This window comes from Doryrhamphus excisus, chromosome 20 (assembly GCF_030265055.1).
Source record: "Doryrhamphus excisus isolate RoL2022-K1 chromosome 20, RoL_Dexc_1.0, whole genome shotgun sequence".
Classification (NCBI taxonomy): Eukaryota; Metazoa; Chordata; class Actinopteri; order Syngnathiformes; family Syngnathidae; genus Doryrhamphus; species Doryrhamphus excisus.
In genome coordinates, this window is record NC_080485.1 from 4426541 (window position 1) to 4444339 (window position 17799).

A 17799-nucleotide genomic window follows, 5' to 3' on the forward strand; every position below is an offset into this window, starting at 1 on the left:
GTAAATGAAACAGACCATTTGGGTGGGATGCAGGAAGTCCATGGAAACACTGCAGAAAGACACTGCAGAATGTATGCAGAATGTAATGTATGTAGCTGCTCAATAATAATACAAAGCACTGAAAATGAGCATAATAGGTCCCCTTAAAAACATTTAGAATAAAACAATGTGTTAAATGGATGACTAACTGATTTCAGCTTTAGCCCACACTGGACATGAAATTGAATATACACACATTAAACCTATTTACGTTGCAAGCCCAGCTTCTATTTAGTCTTAAAAGGCACACTTGTCTGTGTTAACATCATGACAATAGCATCAGAGGTTAGCCATGACCTCAAAACTACCCTGGATAGTACCCTGGATCAGCATACACATGGCATTGCTCTCTGCTGTCATACCTTGCCTGAGGATGAATGTCAATCTTCAATGTCATTATATTTTCCCAGCCATTAACTATTGATCATCTGCTCTTCAACATTGGAATTCCACTAAAGTTGCACTGATGGTTTTCCAAGTCAGAAGTGTCAATTTAGGGTTGGGACAGGCCACTGGCGACACAATGCAACAACGACGACACTATAGCAGCTTACAGTCACGGAAAAAAAAATATTAGGCCACCCTTGTTTCTCCAGTTGATTGATCCATTTAAATGCCTGGTATGACTAAAGGTACATATGTATGTTTAGAACAAAAAGAGCTCATAAGAGATTAATTTAAGAGCTGATCTACGTAGTAATAACCACAATCACCTAAGTTCTGACATCAATAGCTATGGCATTGTACTACCAAAGAATGAACTCATATGAGCTATTTTTATCATCATTATATTCAACAATATATATTTTTTGCAACCTGTGCTGAATATTATGCTGAAGATGTGTTGCACTTCCATCCTGTTTACTTATGATCTGCAAGTCTATTATCAACTCCCTGCAAAATCCAAAACACTGCATATATTTTATGTTGTTGTATGTGTGACTGTGTGCCTCGTCCAATACAACCCAAAAATTGCTTTACCAGATCAACTGCATGTGTGCAGCCATGATACAGTATGTCTGGACATGAGAAAAAAAATGATACCATCAAGCTGCTCTGTCTACAAATCTAGAAAATGTATTGGCTAGGATCAAATATCCTAAAAGGGAAATGTTGATACCATGCTTAATGACATGATTCCAGAAAGAAAATGGGTATGTCACAATGTGTTATGGGCAGTACCCCTGGGATGCAGAGACTGAGGCAAAATGTATAACAAGAGTCTTTAATGAAGCTCACACAGAGAAAAACGACATGCAAAAACACAAAGTACAAAATAACAAAGAAAGAAAGGAGGTTCAGCTAACAAATGAACTCACTGTATGAGGTGGAAATAAGAACGCGTACAAAAAGGAGAATAAAACCAGAAAAGAGGGAAACAGCTAAATGAGATGCAATGGGGTGCTTCGACACACAGGTAACAATAGCCAAAAGTAAATTGCTGTGGCTTCCGCTGTTCATGCTGTAGCTTTTGTACTTTCAATCAGTGTTTCCCAACCTTCTTTGTCTTCAGAGCCTTTTTGTCATACCATGAGTACCCCTCACTCATATGTGTTGATAATTCTCCATAAGCAGAATGTGTTTTCTTTGTAACTGAATTAATTAAACAGAAAAATAAACAATATGGAGCTGCATGGTGAATGAGTGGTTAGCATGTAAGCCACACAGTAAGGAGATCGGGAAGACCTGGGTTCGAATCTCCATTGGGTCTGTGTGGAGTTTGCATGTTCTCCCCGTGCATGCGTGGGTTTTCTCCGGGTACTCCAGTTTCCTCCCACATTCCAAAAACATGCTAGGTTAATTGGCGACTCCAAATTGTGATTGGCTGGCGACCAGTCCAGGGTGTACCCCACCTCTCGTCCCAAGACAGCTGGGATAGGCCCCAGCATGCCCACAACCCTTGTGAGGATAAATGGTACAGAAAATGGATGGATGGACATGTCACTTTCTTTCTCTGAACCAAAAAACCCTGTTTGGCACCACATGCTTGCCATTGTTTGAAGGGGTTGTTGGAGCCCACCTTTTATTTGTAATTAGGGTTCTATTTAGGGGCCAGCCAGCTGGACATCTGTTTCTGCTTGGATTTTTGTTTCACCTTGCAGTCTCGCTTCTTGCTCGATGCATCTGTTTGCATCTCCGTTAGCACTTTTCCTGTTCCTTGGAGTGATTGTCCTTTTTGGGGGGCATTCTTGTTTCCACCTCCCGTTGTGAGTTTTTACGTAAGACCTAGCTCTGCCTCCTAGCCTTTCCTTGATATTTTGCTACGTTGCATTTTTATGTGTTGTGCCGCTCCATATGAGCTTTCTTTAGTTTTATTGATTGCACCAGCAACCACGTCCTCGTATCCTGGGGTAACACTACACAACATCATAGTGAAACATAACACAGAGTCCTTTATGTATAAGTCAAATACAGCAAGACTTATTTCTCTAATAAAAACAACCTTTTTTTCTCAAAATGACACATTTATTTCAAAGCCATTGCATAAACATCAAACATTACAAATTTGCAATGTATCAGGGTAGGCATCACCAAGTACACACATGTATTACAGTAACTGTGCTGCATCAGTTTGTGACAGAAATAGTTAATAATTTGTGTGGAAAGTGAACAAGAACCAAGCAGAAACAATAAATGAGTTGTTTAGACCAGTCCTGCTCTACAGGATTACAGTGCAGAGTGAATTCCACTAGAATCCATGTGGCTTTAGGATAATCCCATCAGAACTGCAACAGTGCAGTGCTACTACAGAACACCCAAGCCTGTTAGCCCTGATGAAAGCCTATAGTGAAGGAATAGGGGGAAATATGACATAAAAATGTAGCAATCCTTATTCATTATACTAAACACACCCCACTAGTATTGTACATTTACCAGCCTTCTGCCTGCAAAAATGGAATTCTCTATCAAAAATGGATCTAGTTACAAACATAGAAAACTATGTAAACAATTGCATATTAGAAAAGAAATCTCCTGGAGTCACTCTTTACATAAAGCTGTTTGTCATGAAACCATTAGAAAAGTTTTCATTGGGTTCAAATGCAAGCCTGAGTTAGCACATTGCATATTATGCAATACTGAGTTAATACCCAACTCTGCTGCCTACTTTAATAATGATACCTCTGCTCTCCTGCTTTATGGAAAGGAGGTGCTACACTGGTAAAGCTTGCATACATATGTAAGCAAGTACCAAATATCAGTATTTCGTCATCCATTAGTGCAATGTTATCCAATTGGACTGACTCAATATGGAGCAAACTTCTGCCGCTCAGACTTTTTGACACCAGAGGTGGGTATTTTTGCAGTGTAAGGGGCTAAACCCTGTGTTAGGCTGGTAGCAGCTGCTGGGTGTACAGCCAGTACAGGGAGCGTTTTCATGCCAAGCAGACTGGAAACAGGGACAGCGTAGTGTGGGTTTTGAATGGTCGGTAAGGTGGAGGGAGAGTGGACATTAATGCTGGTGGGGGCTGGGGTGGTGGCCGCCAGGACGGCGATAGAGGTAGCAGCATTGGAGGCGGTGGGAGCAGACTGTGAGTAGCTCATGTTCAGGTCAACTGGGGTCGCAGAAGACGCAGCCTGCATGGTGTATTTAGCCATCTCTAAGCTGCATGGTGAAACATTGGAGGGGATGTTGAGACGTGAAGTTAAGAGAAGACAATGGATCATGACGGGGGAGAAAGTGGGTGAGACAAAGGAGAAGGGAGGGGGAGAGAGCGGAGAAAACATGAGTCAGGGCAGGAATGTGTTAAAAAGCAGAGACAATCAGGATGTTGATGCAGTCAAGAGGCTGGAGGCAGTGAGATGGAACAAATCCAACCTCACCTTGACCACATTTATTTTGCCCCGACACAAACGCTTGGTTGACCATCATGTCAGAGTGCACTGTGTAGGCCTGCCAGACATGCCGGCTTTGCATCATTTCTTACCTGGCGCTGATGAGGTACTGGGCCACGCTAATGCTTGCCGGCGAGCCTGTGATTGTGACTTGGCGCATGGCTGAGCCATCAGTGGCACTGGCAATTTTGATGTGGGCTCCCGAGACCTGGCGGATTTCATTGATCTTGGTGCCTTGTCTTCCAATTATGCAGCCAATAAACTACAAGAGAGGGAGAGTGACCATGTGTAAATGGCTACACAGTCTCTCCTTTTCAGGACTAACATCACTAACATCACAAGTAAGAAAATAATACAGAAAGCAGCACAGCAATGTGAAAATGCACACAATATATAGGTTTTCCATTATGTTTCTACACTGTAATTGTAAAGTGGGAAATTATGCCTACATTATACCTGAATTACATCCTAAGTCACTTGCACAGTACAGAGGACACCTAAAGGACATATAAATTAACATAATAGAGACATTAAATACAAGAATAAATGAAACAGGAATAAAAAGAGAGCAAGTCCCTACTTTTATCCCTGTGATTGCCCTACCATGCCTTTCTACCTTCTTAAAATATTGTCCCAGGTTAGTACGAAAGGTCTCAGATCTTCTCGTAACAGTGCACAGAATGCATAACCCCTCTAGCATTCATAATAATAACATCATGCGACTGGCACAAACCAAACATTTATGATGGTCACCATAGTGAAGCAAAAGAGTATCCCATTTCCGTGAGCATTTCTCATCTATGAGCTTTTTACAGCATGTAAAAAAGACGTCAATGTCATAAAATGAGGACCAGGTCGCTCTTTATTTGACAGGAGCCTGTCAACCCTTTGGAAATTGCAGTCTACTCCTCAATATAACAGTCTGACTCACAGCATCATCTTACAAACTCAGCACACAGCAACTTAACAACGGTATACCTATGAAATATATAAACAAGTAACAATATGAGTTTAACTTGAATAAAACTTTTTAGTTATCTGATAATGCATTTCGTTTGAGCAAAGCATTTCATTAGAGGACAAGCAGCATAGACAATGATGGATGGTGCTGCAATGCTGCCTCTGTCAACCAGAGAGTACCAGAAGAGCCCAGAGTCCAGGGAGGCTGAAGTCATTGCAGAGCCCCAATAAATGCTCATACGCAATGCATTATGGGAAAACTTTAAAAGAGTTGTTTTTTATTTCAAACTTATATTGGTACATGTTTGTATATTTATATTCATACATTTTGCGTGTTAAGTTGCTGTGTGATGACTTTTGTGTTGTTACATATAACGACCTCCTGTGATTTCAAGTGGGTTGATGAGCTTGTTGGGAGTGCACTGATAGCTTGTGATTGGCTTCTGCCAAAGAAAGAGCTACTGTTCAGCTACCAACCTGCGAGTGGTACTACTATATAAAAACTTAGTAGTAGTTCAAAGTGAAAGAGATGTCTTGAGATTAGAATTTAGCCACCCTACTAAGCAGCAGGGTACAAAGTTTAACAAAAAAGTAGCAGCTTATACAGTAACATTACTGACACCTAATGACCAGTGTAGTTTAATATCATCACAACGTCTTTGACTGCCTTATATTTGTATTTTAGTTCATTTAGCCATTTTTATGCTTGAAAAATTATTCATGTAAGCACCAAATCCAAATCAAATGGACGTACATGTGTATATTTTTGGACTAATAATAGGCAGCATGACTTATTAATTAAAACTATGATACAGTGAAGAACCAAAATGAAGAAGCAAAATTCCAAGTTCAAAGTGGCGAGGGATTACTCTATTTATTTACACCATGTAAAAAAGTGATCTGCTCTGCTGCTCTGCAAGTGAACAAAAATGTACAACACTAAATGAAATGTACAGTCTCACCCAACAAGGCAGATTGAACATCACATCCCTGGCAGCAATCTGTCTTGATCTTGTGTAGGGTGTAAAGAGGTTCTGAAGGAATAGTCTTACTTTTAGCCTTTGGGCTACAGAACCAAACAACTGTTAGGGAGAGGCGGTGTGGACTTATTAATAGCCCCCTGCCTTGTTACCTATTCATTGGAGTCATCCTAGGTGAAGGAGTGGATCATTTCTTTGTGCCTTCGGTTTGAAAAACAGGCTCTGACTGTGATTGGTGCTGACCCCTTTGAGAGCCTCTCTGTTTTAGTCTCCAAAAGTCTCTTCACTAGATATTTTGCTTTTTACACTATAGCGACAATATCGCTAAAATGGCAACACTGATCCGTCCTGCTACATCGTCTTATTCTCTCACTCCCACTGTAATTTGTTGATGAGATTGCGCCAAGTCTATTTGTGACAGTCCAAATGTATTTGTAGCGGTACTGCACTGCACTTGTGAAATAAGTACATTAATGAAAGAGACAGACGATACATTTATTGCTGCAAATTACTTTGGTCTAAAAATTGCTTATCAAAGCTGACCACCTAGACAGTGTTAATGAAGTACACAGCATCCAAATTACTATAGTTGGGGTTTTTTTTGTACTGCCACAACACAAATAATGAGACACTTACATCATTAGGTATTGCCAGCTCCTGTGAACTTGTGGGGGCAGAAGCATCCAATCCTGTAAAGTAGGACAAAGAACGCTAACAACTGCATGGCACTAATGGCTTCCACTATCATGATATAACAAGTTGACCTACTTTTACTAGTTTATCACTTTTTGAGAACATGAAAATGGCAAAAAAATATTTCTAGGTTCACACATGTACTGTATGATACATGCATATTTAACACACATTCTAAGCACATACTGCATCGGACACTGCGATGGGTCTAATAGTCTTGTCTCATTATGACTTCTTTCACATCAGTCCTCTGTATGTGGTGTTGAGCTCTTCAGTTAGTTGTGGGGGCGGGGGGACTGCATGGCGATGTGGTTTCATGATGTGAGGGATGGTGTGGGCCAAGATAGTGTTAGATTTTGAGGGGAGATGTGACTGGATGGGAGGAGTGGGGATCAAGACATTGGGATTTGTTTATACAGAGTGAAATCAGGCAAATTGATTTGTTCTTTCAGAGGATTTGAGAAATAGTGAAAAATGGTTCAATATTTACAAAATTGTAAATATTGCTGTCATTTTCATATTTCCCTCTTTGAGGACTTGTTTCCAATACATGGACAAAAGTATATCTTCTTTAGTTTCCTTGTATATCAAAATATATGGCTACACCTCACAGTTTATTTAACATGCTCATCCAATGTAGGCCAATATATGTTACCTCATGTTATTACTTTTATCGTGAAACATCTCAACATTTAATTTTTTTGTCACTGCATGCCACTTTTGATACGCTTCCTATTACACTGTTAAACTTATTTTTTTTCATTCATTCATTCATTTTCTACAACTTATCCTCATGAGGGTCGCGGGGGTGCTGGAGCCTATCCCAGCTGCCTTCGGACCCTGGACTGGTCGCCAGCCAACCACAGGGCACATATAGACAAACAAACTTAATTTTACTAAGGCATTTTGGAGCATGTTATGCGTCCAACGTGGTGGGAACACTTGGGAAGAGAAAGCACTTTTTTGTTCGAGCATGACTGTGCCTAGTGCAGAGGTTCTCAAGATTTTTGGGACCACAGACACCCTGCGGGAGAGAACATTTTCCAAGGACCCCTTGTAATCGGCATTTTGTCATCATATTCTCTAAGCTTAGCTGGTTTGAACTTTGCATTCTTAATGAAAAGGGTGGGCTTAAATATCTGTGCATTGTCCCGGTCACTGTAAATTAGGGTTATACATTTTATACATACTGTACATCGTACATTGTTTTGTTGGATACTCACATGCTGCCAGATTGTTGCATTGTCTACTCTCTCTCCCTGCTCAACCATTTCCTTGTGTTGTACAATTGTCCATACTTCTAGCTCTCTGAACTCTGAACCACTTATTCTCACTAGGATGGTGGGCGTGTGCTGCAGCATCTCAGGCTACAGTACAGTACACTTTGGACTGGTCACCAGCCAATCACAGGGCACATTTTGGTCAATACTTTTGTCCATATAGTACACATACAATTCACACACTATTTTTGTGTCAAAGCAAACTTTTAAGATTGTAAAACGTATTTGCGGCTTTTACATTTTGTTTTGGATCTCCAGTTGTGATTGATCAGATGTGACCACTTACGGTTGACCTGAAAGAGTGGATGACCTCTGAGAAAATGGAGATATCTGTGATCCTCTCTAAAGTGACAGGGGCGGTTTGATGTTGTGATTGGAAGAGGAATGATGACAGAGGGATTGATGGTCTTCCCCTGGGAGCCGTGGGTACGTACCAGGGAAGGTAGGGTTGCTCTGCCCAAGGGAAGGGAGGGGAATATGCTGCATAGCCAACTGGTGAAGCTTGGTCAACTGCAGGGTAGGAAGGAAGTTAGAGCTAACCAATCAAACTGGATTATTTCAGAGGAGTTGTCCGCTACAATACAGAGACAAGATGAAGTTCACAAACATCACAGATGGTATCAGTGTGAAGACATTCGTTTCCTTCAGAAAACATGCTGGATTCTCATGGAAGTCATCTGAAAATACAGTCACATCTCTGCTACAAATCTACAACTTGCTCATGAAGGGACTACTCTTAAACTTTGATTTCAATCAGAGCATGCTGCTACTTTGTGTTAGTGTTAGTAATGTGGACAAATCAGGTTTGTTAAAGTTTCATTGTTGCTGAAAGGGGCTGAGAGAGGGTATAGTTGGGACTTGGTGGGAGTGGGCAGAGAGGGTCAAAAAGGAATGGGCTCTGTCATTCAAATGAACACACTTACATCTTGATGCGCAAAAGCGTACGGCCCTGGAAGTGCAAAGGCCTGGATGATATAAGAGAGGAGATGTGAATATGTGTTACTTGAAATGTAAATTCACCTCTGTGCATAGAGAGTAAACAGAACTGAGTGCTTTATGAAAAAAATCCATTCCCTCGCTTTTTTCCTGAGAGCTCAATACTGCTAATGGGTGCTGGCCTGATGGAATTTCGTCTAAATGTCATATGTTGTTTTTAACCCATTTTGACCAGAAATTCAATAACAGATGTCTGATAAATCAGAGCATACTGTGCCAGGACAGTGGCCCAGCCAGCTCATGAAAACCATCAGATTTAGTCATGTTATTGTCTCTGTTTCACACTGCGGGGAATTAGTCTATGTCCACACAAACAAGCACACTAAAACACAGGCCAAATTAATGTCAGCACTGGAATGTAAGCCAATCAGAAGCGTCAATTAAGACATGGAATTTCCGGAGAATCAAACCCAGGTCTTTCCGATCTTCTGACTGTGTGGTCTACATGCTAACCACTCGTCCACCGTGCGGCCAATGATGTAATAAAAAGCCCCAAAAACACACCTCAACAGTCCACAAGGTTGATGTAAAGTTCACATTTTTTCAAGCTCTGTGGTGTGTTTGGAGGGGGCGGAGCCTTGACGCAGGAGCATAAATCAGGTTCGAAGGTACAGACCCTCTAGTGGTTAAAACACTCCTAACTCACTTCTGGAGATAAAAGACCTCTGTTTTTGTCTTCTATTTTCCAAGGACGCTAAAGTGACAAGGAATGACTACTTACTTGTGCAGAGTGCTGTTGCGCTAATACTGCATGGGCTCCGGCAGGAATGGCCTTTGGACGGTAGGGAATAGTTGCTCCCTTTGGAGGAGACTGGAGATAAAGTCATGAAAACCAAAAACAGAGAAAGATTTATACACAGAACCCTGACGAGACCAATACATTTAACATCACTTTGATCCCTCGCTGAATCTTTTAATAAGTGTTTAATCGGTTGCGAAGGTTACATGGACCTTGCATGCCATAGATGAAATAAACTCTTAATTTACAAGCCTTTTCATTTTTCATGCATGAGGGTAACACTGCCCTTGCCTTTGGGCATGGAGGAGAGACACATCCATTTTCCCAGCTCCCTCACTCAGAAAATATAATGTATTGTGTGACATAAATGGTTATTATGATAATGGAGGACCCTTTCCTTTATCCAGCAAACAGGACCATCAAACCGTAGCAAATCAAGTACATCAAATCAGTTTGAATAATTGAGCTCATGTTGTTTTAATTAGTCAGCGTTTTGTGAATTCAGAGATTCACAATTCAATATTAAATAGTTCATTAGCGTTTGGACTCAACACTAATGCCGAACTCAACTCAACGAAAGAAACAAACTTAACCAAAGCCATTGAAATGACGGCAATGCATTGTACTGTATCAACGGAATTATCGGCATGTCTGATGCCCACAGGAAAATAAATATCAGGGTGAATCTTTTTTCAAGCTCATTACAAAGATGTTTGATGCAGCTGAGGTATCATGTTCTTCCACACCACACTCAACTGTACCCTAAATGTATAATTTTTCAATGTTTATGTCTTTATGATTAATGGATAATGTTTTGTCAATGCATCCTTTCTGTGAGAACCAAAAGTGAAACCTACATAGACTATGTTCTCTAAATCTGCTGACTAATAACACTACAAAAGAGTCAAAAAATGTTATTTGAGACACACTCAAAACTCAAAATAGACATTTTTATGGGCATCTGAATTACTTGTGGATTTTCACCATATGCTCACTACTAAGACTGACTATACTACTAAGGAACCTCTTTCCATCTAAAGCAAATGTGCACCGAAACAGAATTCTTGATCATGCAGAGCTGACAGTGCTTACCTCCAGCATGATGGAGCAGATGTGTCTTACACACTGAGTGATGGCCTGTGGAGTGCCAGAGATTGTGACAGCCCTCTCTGTAGAGTCCGGCAGCATGTCTCCTGCCACCTGAACCTGCGCCCCTGTAGTCTTAGCATAGTCAGACAACAGCGCAAAAGGTCTATTTAATGCCAGAAATGCAGTTTCAAGCACCTGCAGATTTATCCTAATCAGATTTGGACATGCAAAGACCAGCTGCAAGCCAAATAGAAATGTGTGCACCAATATTTGAAGAGGTGCATATAAATAATCTCCTAGTCAGAATGAGTATTCAGCCTCTGTACAAGCATAGTGATTTTGAATTCTCATGCGCAGCTACCGAAGCAATTCCACAAAATGTATGGAAGGCAAAAAAACATGGAAGCTTGACTGAAGTGTTTGATATGGGAGGACACATGATGTCAGAACATCAGGTAGGAGGTTGTCTGTTCTCATTTGCATGCAGAAAAAGAACTTCCTCATAGAAACTGCGGAAAGGCAAGGCCTCCTACCTCTCGGATCTCTTTGATCTTAGAGCCTCCTTTTCCAATCAGTGAGCCACACTGGCTCCCAGGGAAAACCAAGCGGAGTGTCACAGGTGGCTTGCTTGTCACGTTGCTGTTTGTCATTGCTGCCGTGATATCCTGAGCCAGAAGAACATTGTTCCTATTAGCACAAAGGCTAGGACAAAAATGTAAGGATGTCACCAATATTGACCTCCTCAAACTTCTGTGCAATCATGGAGAAAGCTCTGAAGATTCCTTCGGTTGGCCCTGTGATGGTCACTATCCTCTCGGGAGATGATCCTTCCGATATGTTGATACGAGCGCCACTCTGAGAAAGATATATCCACACTTGCAAGACTGAAGAAATACATTTTTGCTGAGGTTATTTTCTGGTAAATTCAATAAGCAAGCAATTGATACACCCTTAAAAATGTCGAATCCATTTCATTCCCTTCAAACTTTCCAGCTAGCTGGATGTTAACATTCCTCCGACTTCGGATCAACATTTACAATAACGTTGTTTTTTGCAATAAAAGCTCCAGAACACTCCCCTTCTCTCTTCAATTGCCAGTGTTCACTTGAAACAGGTTGTGTATGCCTCACACACCATGTGTGTACCAAAATTGTACACATTTAAAGTACAATATACTATAGGTCAGGGTTGCTCACACTTTTTCAGCACGCAAGTTACAAGACAAAATGGTCTATGTCTGTCTATAAAATATATTCAGTAAACTTTGGTATCATAATGATATTCATCCATCCATCTATTTTCTATAACGCTTATCCTCACCAGGGTCACAGGGCTATGCTGGAGCTTATCCCAGCTGAACCTGGACTGGATGCCAGCCACTCATAGGGCACATATAGACGAACAAGCATTCACACTCACATTCATACCTATGGACAATTTGGAGTCATAATTTAATGTTGCTTTTTGGAGACCGGAGTACCCGGAGAAAACCAACGCACTCACGGTGAGAACGTGCATACTCCACACAGAGATGCCCAAGCAGAGATCTCCCGACTATGTGGCCAACCATGCTAACCACTCATTCACCGTGCGGCCCTTTATTATTTCAACTTAATGCTATATTTTCTCTGAATATTATGATGTTATTCTCCAAATATTTTGCCTTTATTCTTATTTCTGCTTTTTGGTTTTTGTTTTTTTTCTTTTATTTGCCAAGGGCCAATGGAACTCCCCTGATATACACTGTATATTTTGATACTGTATTGTCATGTATTTGTAAATAGTTACCAATTTATAGTGATTGAAATGTTTTCTACTAAACAAAACGCATATTTAAAAAAAAATTAACACATTTGTGGGGCCATGAATGTGCAAGGATCCACTGTACTCCTTACCTCCTCTCTCATTTTCTTCACTGTTTCTCCTTTCTGGAAGCAAACAGAAATGGACAATGACTTTTCAAATTACTCTCATTTTAAAAATGAATGATACATTCACAAATCTTTAAATGTACCTTTCCAATTATACTGCCCACTTCCTGTAATGAAAACAAATCATCTTAACAGCAATAACAAGCTACAAACAAAATGAGTAGTAGGAAAACATGGACCGGAATAATAGTTAATTAATTCAGCTATTCTGCAATGGTCGATTACCTTTCCATGCATCAACAGCCGTAGCGTCAGTGTAACATTCAGGCTCCCGTCCAAGGCCATTTCTTCCCTCTCAGACATACTCTGTGTTCCTGCGACTTTTATGTAAATACTCTGCAAAGGAAATAAAATATTTAAGACAGTATATATACCGTACCTCAGGCACTTCAGTGGCATTATCTATAAAATTAGCCATCAAAAAGATAGATAGTTAAATAGAGAAGCGTAAAAGTGAAGTTTGTTTCAAGTTATTTGTTATTCGTTATTCTTTCATCTGCTAACTGCCCACTTATTGCAGTCCACTGGCCCGCCGCCTGCAGGATATCAGTAATATATAATTTCCTGTTTGCCATTGTGTCATCCAGGAAAAAAGGTCCTCAGACAAATAGTGCTTAAGAATGTAATAATATAAGTCTGTATCAATCTGCAGAAGAAATAAAAGAGATTTCTATCAGTAGAGATGATGTAGAGAGAATCTATCAGGGGACTGATTCCTGTGGTTGTGAGTGTGGAGGAGATAAGCCTATCACGAGGTGCAATCTTCACATGGGACCAGGTCTTTGGTTCCGGCTTAACACAAGATGTGTGACTCCCCTAGACATGATAAGACACAAAGGATGCCACTGTGAAGAGGCGAGAATCAAGTGATGTGTGTGATGGTCTCCAATGTACTGACACACAATTTCAGCCGGGTAGACACAGTGAATCCAATCTTTGTTGTCTTTGCAGAACAAATGAAGAATGTTAGGAGGCAGTCCATGTAGGAAGAGAGGCTCCTTTCTCATAACACAGAAAAGACATTTAGTCTTGAGAGTTTACTTTTGTTTGCAAAATGGGATGATATTATTTTTGATACTAAGAAAGTTCAATCATTGGATTTATTGAAGTCTTGGAGAGACCATACATCCCAGGGTTCAAATGTGAATGACGATATTGCTAATGGAACAAAATGAAAATCCTTGTCTGACAAAACGCCTTCATTCCTATTGGCAACTTTAACAATTTTGCACCGGGTTTGTTGTTGCGTGAAGCCTCACCTACATCCTGCTGGCTTAAGCAAATATATGGTAGATTTACTTCCTGAGTCCTTAGGAAAAGGGGAGAGAGCATGGCAACATGCTATCAGCTAGAGTGTCCAAACACCATGTCTAGTTTTCTCATTCTTTTTTTAGAATGGGATGTGGCATCAGGGTACTCTGCTTGTGAGCGGATTTTGAATTAATGTTGCCAAAAAGCACAGAAAGCACACAATATGCACAAGATTAATTCTTGAATTCTTCTTAATTCTTGAAATGATGCTTATTGAGTTGAAGTCTCCCAATGCGGATGTTTTTGTGACTTTATTGGGCACGTTTTTTTTGCAATTTGCAATTTTTTACTTTGCATTTGACCTCATGTTCCGGTGATGTTCTGTTTTTCGGGAACCACTTTCAATATTTTCCTTTGATAATTGATAGTGTTTAGTAGTACAGCAACCCCTCGTTTATCCCGGTCAATTGGTTCAAGACCCAACCATGATAAGTAATTTTATGCCCTTTATCCGTATTACCCAATATATATATATACGTGTATATATATACGTGTATATATATATATATATATATATATATATATATATATATATATATATATATATATATGTGTGTGTGTGTGTGTGTGTGTGTATAGCAATAATAACTGAAAATAAGACTAGATCAAATTTAAGGCACATATGAAACTCATGTGTCTGCTCTGCACTGTAAAAGTGTTCTGGCGCTAAGGGGACTGAGTGGAGGGTCGGGCACAGGCTGGATACATTACTACGGCCGCAACAGGAACTTGTGTTAGGGATTATTGTGCCTGTGGTCAGATATTTCTAACCTACATTAAAGGCCTGTTGATCCTGCAGTCAAGTTGGGAGCTTGTGTGTCTTACTCACACCTTGGGAGCTATATAGAACACGACATATTTATCACAACGTCTTTGAATGTGTCTTCTGAATGCCTTAAAGGGGACCTATTATGCTCATTTTTCAACCCTTTGTATTGAGTTGTGGTCTCCTATAGAGTAGCTACACACAATAATCCGCACAGACAACTTTTGAGATTTTCTAGAATCTGTACCTATTACAGCTGTATTACCTTTGATGTGTGCTTCCTGCCAAAACGGTCTGTTTTCATTTATTCCACCCACTGTCACAATCCGCACCGTTTGCTTGTGTGACAGTTTTTGTTTTCCCTTTGTCAGCCTTAGTTCCTACTCTTATGCTCTTATTTTGTACTATTTCCTGTCTTCCGTCACTTACTTTCTCTCCTACACGCACCTGTTGGTAATTTGTTGATTTGTATTTAGTTCAGCCGGGTGCATGTGCCCTTGGTTGGTGCATTGAGTTTTTTGTCGTGTTGTATGCCAGTGCTGCAATCACTTTTTGAAAATAAAGCTAAGCTTTTACCTGCACCTACTCGTCCTCTCTGACACCCACGACCCACCTGCGGGCATGCCCACTTTGCTGTGATTGGTCACACGCCCAAATTGTTCCTAAGTATGAACCATATAAGGAAGTCCACCCCTATGTGACATCACAAAGGAGCAGTTTTACCACGCTTTTTGAAACCGAGCGTTTTGAGCCATCCCAAACTTCTGTTAGGGCTCACTTCCAAATGCGCAAACCTCTGTTATCTCAAACTTTGGCATAGTTTAACACAAGAATACAACATTTGAACTACATTTATAGATCAGAAAGTGGAAAAAGTCCACTTTAAGCATGCATATTTTTTTCACTAACAATAGGCCGTATAGGCAGGCCAATTTATGAATTGGTATATGTTTAAAATTGTGATAAAGTATCAAATTCCAAGCAAAGTGGCGAGAGATATTTGTATAACAATTTTTATGCACATATGCATGCTGTATACTGTAATTACAAGGCATCTTTGAGTAAACTTCGAGTTTCATTTGAGTACCTCATTTCCGGGCGGAGTGTCCTGGTTTTTGATATTTACAACATGCTCGCCCTACTATTGGAACATGCCTGTTCCTTTTTAATCCCGTTGAATTTGATCCTACAATGGGATTCTGTTTGCACAATTACATTTGTAATACATGACCCGTCCACAAATTTGTTTGTATACTTACATAAACCAATGAATGAAGAACTCCCTGCCGCCATTTCAAACCTAAAAGTGAACAAGAAAGAGGGGCGGGTTAACTGTTAGCAATAATATTGTTCATTCATGTTCCTGTGTTGATCTTATTGGACTGAGCAACACCTAACCCAATCAATAACATTAAAGCAGTGTATCATTATAATTTTACAGTGACTACACCAAATAAATAAACACCAACATCTCGTACTAATCCTATGGGCCAGGATTTGTTTAGTTAATGCTAAGACCCTTTTGACCTATTTCTGTCACCTCTAGCATGTTAGCTCCTACTCAAGACTTACGAACAAAACAGTGTCACACAATGGCGGCTACAGAGCATACATCATAATCAACACAATTAATCCTTTCGAGAGGTGACGCATTTTTACTCACAACATACTCAAATGTGTCGTTTTTAATAGGTTATTTTACAAGGGAATTACATAGAGGAAAAGAAGTCATGTTCTCTCCAGTGCTTTCTTATCACAAACATAATAACCTAGTTCCCTGTAACAGTATATTATACTATAGTAGGTGTAAAAATGTAAAATAGTAAAAAAAATCTTATAATATCTAATATTGCATGGAGTCTAAGGTGTTGAGAGAATTCGGTCCTTGTTATCACTGTCAAAAGTAACTTACAGTAGATTCAAAATGCTCAGTCGCAAAACGTTAAATTACAATCTGGGACAGTGTTGGCAGTCCAAAATGGGCAGTCAACACCCTGCCCCTTGTAACTGTGTCTCAGTATAGAGGCCTAGTGCAGAGAGAAACATTAGAAATACATACTGACCTGATATGCAAACCCTTCACTCCTCTTTATATCTGGTGGCTCCTGGTAGAATAAACTCCGTGTTCAATGTTTACTTTCTTTGTTGTCTGTTGTCCACAGAATGGACAGATGGCTTTCTGTGCCCTTAGACCGGCTGGAGTGGAAGCAGGCTTTGCTATTAGTCCCTCAGCTTAGCCCAAGATAAGCCCCTACACAGGGAAAGAGAACCCGCATCTTTGCCTAATTCTCCCTGTCTCTACAACCAAAGAGGCGTTCCTCCACACGGAGATCCCCAAGCTGAAGAGGCCTGAGGGCAGGGCAAAGATTCTCTTGTGCTCTCCGCTGTCCAGCACGGTTAGATTAGGCTGCAGTTAGGTCCAACACAACAAAAAAGCCTTTGTGAAAAAAATAAAATAAATAAAAACATAGAGACACAGAAGGTTTCTTAATGGGCGTTGCTATGGGAGTATATTTGTAGACGTTATTAAAAAAAAACTCCCTGTGTGAAATTGTTGTACTTGAGGCTGACTAATTGAGGGATGACAAGGACAATGTGGCGTTGGTGGTATTTAGTGATGTTAAGCACAATGTCCTCGTGGGGTGCTTCCCCCGCTTGCTCTCTGTCCTGCCCTCCCCCACGCCAAGCCCCTCTACCCTGGAAATGAGGCCAGAGTGGATACAATACAGCCCTTCTGCACAGAAAAATGTATTCAGCTGGAGCTTCAAAATTGTGAGGGAAGTGAATCAGTGAAGCATAAGTGGCATATTTAATTACTATTCACTGTGTTGCACGGAAACAATGATGGCTGCTGTGAGCCTCATGGCTGCATGTCTTTTAGACATCTGAGCAGTCATTGCTCAGTTAGCAGGCCCAGCAGTGCTTCTATGAATAAAACTGTTATAGCTACTCATGAGAAGAAAAGGATTATGGCATGAGGGTGTTTTTCGACCTGAAGTGACTTATTCAGAGTACCTTTGAGGTTGGAAGTTCAAGACAGGAGGTCAATTAAAGTTTAGTCTCTAATTCAACAAAAAGTAGATCTGGAGCATATCATTTAAGATGAAAAGACATTTCAATTCCATGTTGCTTATGACTAATCCCCCCCACCCGTGCTGATGGTTTTGTAGGGGAAGGGATT

At 40.4% G+C, this 17799-nt stretch overlaps 1 protein-coding gene across 3 annotated transcripts; it reads right to left on the reverse strand.

Annotated features, from left to right (window-relative positions):
• Positions 1-1283: 1283 nt before the first annotated feature.
• On the reverse strand, positions 1284-17241 carry zgc:110045 (uncharacterized protein LOC664755 homolog). Of its 3 annotated transcripts, XM_058058007.1 has the most exons (14): positions 16682-17233; positions 15878-15918; positions 12767-12877; positions 12625-12648; positions 12506-12538; positions 11349-11465; positions 11144-11275; positions 10614-10742; positions 9504-9593; positions 8710-8751; positions 8221-8296; positions 6450-6502; positions 3966-4135; positions 1286-3643 (listed from the first exon to the last, which is right to left on the reverse strand). In XM_058058007.1, exons 3-14 carry the CDS (start codon positions 12842-12844, stop codon positions 3283-3285), a joined length of 1305 nt encoding a protein of 434 aa, XP_057913990.1. In that variant the 5' UTR covers positions 12845-12877; positions 15878-15918; positions 16682-17233; the 3' UTR covers positions 1286-3282. The 3 variants fall into 3 exon arrangements, with proteins under 3 accessions (XP_057913991.1, XP_057913992.1, XP_057913990.1); XM_058058008.1 differs by lacking the exon at positions 12625-12648 and having other exon boundaries at positions 1284-3643; positions 16682-17241; XM_058058009.1 differs by lacking the exon at positions 10614-10742 and having other exon boundaries at positions 1284-3643; positions 16682-17239.
• Between the last annotated feature and the right edge of the window lie 558 nt (positions 17242-17799).

What these genes read in the sequence shown, in the direction of transcription:
- zgc:110045 (XM_058058007.1), bottom strand. Translation starts at nt 12,844, where the DNA reads ATGTCTGAGAGGGAAGAAATGGCCTTGGACGGGAGCCTGAATGTTACA. An exon ending in TGGGCAGTATAATTGGAAAG is followed by an intron (nt 12,539 to 12,624) that starts GTACATTTAAAG and finishes GTTTGCTTCCAG; the next exon opens with AAAGGAGAAACAGTGAAGAA. An exon ending in CAGTACCTCATCAGCGCCAG is followed by an intron (nt 3,644 to 3,965) that starts GTAAGAAATGAT and finishes TTCACCATGCAG; the next exon opens with CTTAGAGATGGCTAAATACA.